The sequence below is a fragment of the Priapulus caudatus genome, unplaced genomic scaffold (assembly GCF_000485595.1).
Source record: "Priapulus caudatus unplaced genomic scaffold, Priapulus_caudatus-5.0.1 Scaffold2956, whole genome shotgun sequence".
NCBI classification, from domain to species: domain Eukaryota; kingdom Metazoa; phylum Priapulida; class Priapulimorpha; order Priapulimorphida; family Priapulidae; genus Priapulus; species Priapulus caudatus.
The window spans coordinates 12,103-17,561 of record NW_014580017.1 but is presented as its reverse complement, the minus strand read 5'-3'; the positions used below and the strand labels follow the sequence as shown (position 1 = coordinate 17,561).

The 5,459-nt window shown below is 57.9% G+C and overlaps 1 protein-coding gene across 1 annotated transcript; it reads left to right on the top strand.

Moving 5' to 3' along the window:
• Positions 1 to 1,351: 1,351 nt before the first annotated feature.
• LOC106819195 (zinc finger homeobox protein 4-like) lies at positions 1,352 to 4,400 on the top strand (the record flags this gene model as incomplete). The annotated part of the gene is made up of 2 exons (XM_014823845.1): positions 1,352 to 2,065; positions 2,216 to 4,400. Coding segments are annotated over exons 1-2 (2,899 nt in total), but the record flags the coding sequence as incomplete, so codon positions are not given.
• Positions 4,401 to 5,459: the final 1,059 nt, after the last annotated feature.

The following is a 5,459-nucleotide window of genomic DNA, read 5'->3' as shown; positions in this document are numbered from 1 at the left end:
TTTTCTCTGTCTTCTGTCTGGACTGTCCCTCTCGCTTTCTCATTTCTCTCTCTACTCTTCTCTCGTTCCCTTTCGTCTCCCCTCTCTGCTTTGTTTCTCACTCTCTCACTTCTCCCCCTCTCCCTCCCCCCATCTCACTCTCCTTTCTCCTCTCTCTTCCCCCTTTCTCTCCCGCCATCCTCTCTCCCTCATTCTCTTTCATCTCGCCCGCAGCCCTCGCAGCATACGTACAGAGCTCACGATTGTTCTCCCGTGTTTTTAGCGGTAATTTATTGTTTTATTTTCTCTTTTCATTCCGCTTTTTACGCGTCTGCTCGGACAACGCTGCGGCGGCGTCTAATGAAACGCTCTATTTGTTTTCCCCGTTTCGTGACTGTGAAGTTTGAATGATGCCAACACCTGTCATTATCTGGTCTGCCACCTGTAGCCGCCTCGCCTCTCTCCCTGCTCCTCTCTCTCTCTCTGGCTCTCGCTCTCTTCTCTCTACTCGTCCCTCTCTCTCTCTCTCTCTCTCTCTATATAATATATATATCCCCCCCCTCTCTCTCTCTCTCTCTCTCTCTCTCTCTCTCTCTCGTCTCTCTCTCTCTCTCTCTCTCTCTCTCTCTCGCTTGGCATCGCTCTCGCTCTCGCTCTCTGTTTCTTTTTCTCGCTCTCTTCGCCTCTCTCTCTCTCTCTCTCGCTCTCTCTCTCGTGCTCTCTCTCTCTCTCTCTCTCTCTCTCTCTCTCTCTTCTCTCTCGCTCTCTCTCTCGCTCTCTCGCTGCTCTCTCTCGCTCTCTCTCTCTCTCTCTCTCTCTCTTCTCTCTCTCTCTCTCTCGCTCTCTCGTCTCTCTCTCTCTCTCTCTCTCTCTTCTCTTCGCTCCTCTCGCTCGCTCTCTCTCTCTTCTCTCTCTCTTCTCTCTCTCTCTCCTCTCTCGCCCTCTTCCGCCTCTCTCGCTCTCTGTCTCTTTCTCTCTCTCTCTCTCTCTCTCTCTCTCTCTCTCTCTCTCTCTCTTCTCTGTCCTACTCTCTATTCTCTCTCTCTTCTCTCTCTCTCTCTCTCTCTGTCTACCTGTCCGTCTCTCCCTTCCTTTCTACCTCCTTTTCTCTCTCTCTCTCTCTCCTTCTCTCTCTTTCTCTCTTTCTCGCTTCTCTCTCTCTCTCCTTCTCTATATATATATATATATATATACCCTCCTCTCTCTCTCTCCTTCTCTCTCTGTCCTCCCCCTCTCTCTCCCTCTCTCTCCCTCTCTTTCGCGCATGGCTTCTCAAGTCACTTCACTCTACTCACGCTCGCGTTTCCTCCATTGCAGGCACACCCATCACAGCGGTGCTGTAGCCACCGCCTGATGCGGTGCTACTCAAAAGATGGCTGCCAACCAGCTAACAGACGACAGCGGGCGGGCCGCGACGCTCGACAGCCCGAGCGGCTGCCCGCCGCAGCTGCCCCCGGCGTGCCCCGCTCGCCGGCCGGCGGCGCAGGGACAGTGCGGGACGGCGGGGCAGCCGCCGCCACCGCAGCAGCAGCTAGCGACCTCATATATTGAACCTCAGAGCACCAGAGCGACCTCAGCCAGTACCTCAGCCCCGCTCAGCGTCAGCGTCAGCGTCGAAGAGGCGCGGCCCGACGAGCCGGTCACCTGCGGCGAGTGCCTCGAGCAGTTCGCCGACCTGCAGCTGTACCTCGAGCACGCGTGCGAGAGCGGCGCCCCCGCGTGGCCCGACGACGAAGCGTCGGCGGCGAACAGCGACAATGACAGCCTCCTCAGTGACGTCGAGACGTTCGAGGGCAAGATCGTCTACCAGCCGGACGGCTCGGCGTACATCATCGAGCCGGGCGACTCCGAGTTCAGCAACGCGAGCACGTCCAGCCTCGACATTCCGACGCAAGAGGGCGCCATCATCGACAAGCGCGACGCGGTCGTCAGCAGCGCGCTACCTCAGATCGTCAATGCATTCCACGTGTCGTGGAACACGGTCATGTACGACCCGGCGCTGTACGGGCGCGGCCGCGCCGGCGACGCCCCCGAGAAGAAGCGCTTCACCGAAGCGCCGGTCATGCACAGCTACCGCGTCTACGACGTCCGCGGCGGCGCCCCCTCGCGCGGGGCGACCGGCGGCGGCGACGCGCCGCTCAGCAGACCGCCGTTCCCCGTCTGCGACTATACCTCAGTTCCGACGAAGCCTATTCTGATGTGTTTTATATGTAAGCTGTCATTCGGGTATTCGAAGTCGTTTGTCGCGCACGCCATCGGCGAGCACGGCGTTCGCATGTCCGCCGAGGAGCAGTGCATTATGGACCGCGAGAACTCCTCGGCGATCATCCAGGGCCTCGGCGTCGATAAGGAGCCGCTGCTCTCCTTCCTCGAGCCCAACCTGCCTAACCGCACGTACGGCGGCGGCGGGAGCAGCGCGGGGAAACCCGCCGCGAATCTGTCAGTATTACCGGCGGCGACGACGACGACGACGCTTTCAGGCGCGGCGTCGGGCGCGGTCGCCGCCAGCGCCACCTACGCATACGTCCCCGTGTCGCCGGACGCGGACGGGAAGACCGCACCGCCGCAGGGTGAGGGCGCCACCGGGCATTTCACCGTGCCGGACTCGCCGCGGCCGAAACAAGTGGACGTCTTCAACGACGACAGCGACAGCTCTCAGGCGGTCGCCGCGACGACGCCGGATCTGATCGATGGCGGAGGCGGCGGCGGCGGCCGGGGGGCGGCGGCGTCGCCGGGCCGCGCGGCGGGCGGCCCGTGGTCTACGTCGCGCCCCGGCTCGAGTCCGAGCGAATCCGGCTCGTCGCACAGCGACGCGATGGACCTCGTCGCCCGCGGTTACCTCTCGCCACTGGTTGCCGGGGGCAACCCGTTCCCGCTCTGCCCGCAGCATCCCGACGGGAAGGGCGGCAGCGAGTGCGGGAAGTGCGAGGCGTTGCTCGGCGCTGCGGCGGCAGCGGCGGCGGCGGCGGCGGCGGCGGCGTCGCATTCGCTCGGCGGTCACATCAACCTGATGCACTCGCGCAACTCGTGCAAGACGCTCAAGTGCCCCAAGTGCAACTGGCACTACAAGTACCAGGAGACTCTCGAGATCCACATGAAGGAGAAGCACCCGGAGAGCGAGACGACGTGCCTGTACTGCCTCGCCGGGCAGCCTCACCCGCGACTCGCGCGCGGCGAGACGTACAACTGCGGCTACAAGCCGTACCGCTGCGACGTCTGCAACTACTCGACGACGACCAAGGGCAACCTCAGCATCCACATGCAATCCGACAAGCATCTGAACAACCTCAACGACCTTCACAACGGGGACGCGCGCGCGCCGCAACCGGCCGACATGTTTACCCCGCCCGACGTCGCCGCCGCCGCCGCCGCCGCCGCCGCGCCGCAGCCCCGCCTCCTGCCGAGTCTCGGAGCGCCGCCCCCTGGTGACGGTAAGGGGAAACCGACATGGCGCTGCGACGTTTGCGCGTACGAGACGAGCGTCGCGCGCAATCTTCACATTCACATGACGAGCGAGAAGCACGCGCACAACATGCTCGCGCTGCAGCATAGTGCCAAGCAGCTACAGCGCGACATGCACTACCAGCACAGCGAGCAGCTGCGGCACCTCCACGCCGCGCTCGGGCTCCCGACGCCCCCTCCCCCCGACCTCATCCCCCCGCCGCCCCCCGACCCACGCTTCAACCCCGCCATGCTCATGCACGGGTTTGGCGGCATGGAAGCGGCGGCGGCGGCGGCGGCGGCTGCGGCGGCGATGGATAAGCCGCTGGATGTCGTTGCCGTCGACAACGTGAAGATGTTCCAGTGTTGCATCTGCAACGTGTATTCGACGGAGAGCCTGGATGCACTCCACCAACACATGCAGACGGACCGCACGAAGGAAGGAGGCCTCGAAGTCGCCGTCGTCGTCGGCGCCACCTACATGTGCAAGCTCTGTCAGTACAAGACGAACCTGAAGGCGAACTTCCAGCTGCACTGCAAGACGGACAAGCATCTTCAGAAGCTGCAGCTGATCAACCACATCCGCGAGGGCGGCCCGCGCAACGAGTGGCGCCTGAAGTACCTTACGATGACCAACCCCGTGCAGGTTCGCTGCAACGCGTGCGACTTCCAATCGAACAGCGTGCACAAGTTCCAGCTCCACGTCGGAAGTCAGATGCACGAGTTGAACGGTCGGCTGTTCTTGCACCTTCAGGCGAGCGAGGCGGCGACGGCTGCGCGCCGCTACTACCACTGCGCGCTCTGCAACTTCAACTCTCGCTCGCGCTCCAACATGATCCAGCATGTGAAGTCCGTGAAGCACCTGCGCAGTGAGGCGCTCCGGCAGCAGCAGCAGCTGGGGTTGCTGCCCGAGGAGGTTACCGACGTGCTGACGGTGAAGGAGTACCGCGACGGCGACAAGGTCAACTTTGACGACCACGGTAAGTTCACGTGTGTTGTTGTTGTTGTTGTTGTTGTTGTTATTGTTGCTGTTGTTGTTTCTGTCCTTTATTGTTGCCGTCGTCTACGGTGTCGTTGTTGTCATTGTTGTTGATATAGTTATTGGTGACGGTCACAAGGCGATTTCCTGTGAGGTCCACTTAACCAGAAATGCTTCACATTGTCGTTGATGCTACTGATGTTATTTTGGTTGTTGTTGTTGTTGTTGTTGTCTCGCGCGTTCTTCTGCGCGTTCAGCCATCTGCCCGGCCGGATAACTGAAATAAACAGAGTGATGAACCAAGTATCGGTGAATCAGGGAATCTGGGAAGATATGTACGGCTTTTGACTAGAGAAGCGATGAGAGCACGCAAGCGGTTGCTATGTTAGTCGACTACTGGTACCCTAGCGCTGTGCCAACACCAGGCCAGGTCTATGTGAACAACAGCAGCGAATTATGTCTGCAAGGCATCGTACATTGTGTCCACTCGTGTATTCGGCAATCCTCGGCCATCATCGGGATATTATTATTATTCGTACTCTCTCGGGGCAACCTAAGGGCTTGAGATCCTTGGAGACCTTGCAGACCTTGTCGTTTTCAACGACCGTGCCAGGCCCTGTGTGCTGCAGTGGCTAGGTCGAGTGTAGTGTAGTGACCCGCGAAGAAGAAGAACCTATAAGGCTTGTAAACGTACGGCTGTGTTGACCAACAACGTAACCCACATAACAGTAGTATAAATATATAGTATATATAGCATATAACCCACATAACAGTAGTATAAATATATAGTATATATAGCATATAACCCACATAACAGTAGTATAAATATATATATAGTATATATATATATAGTATATATAGTATATAACCCACATAACAGTAGTATATATATAGTATATATAGCATATAACCCACATAACAGTAGTATATATATAGCATATAACCCACATAACAGTAGTATATATATATAGTATATATAGCATATAACCCACATAAAAGTAGTATAAATATATATATAGCATATAACCCACATAACAGTAGTATATATATATAGTATATA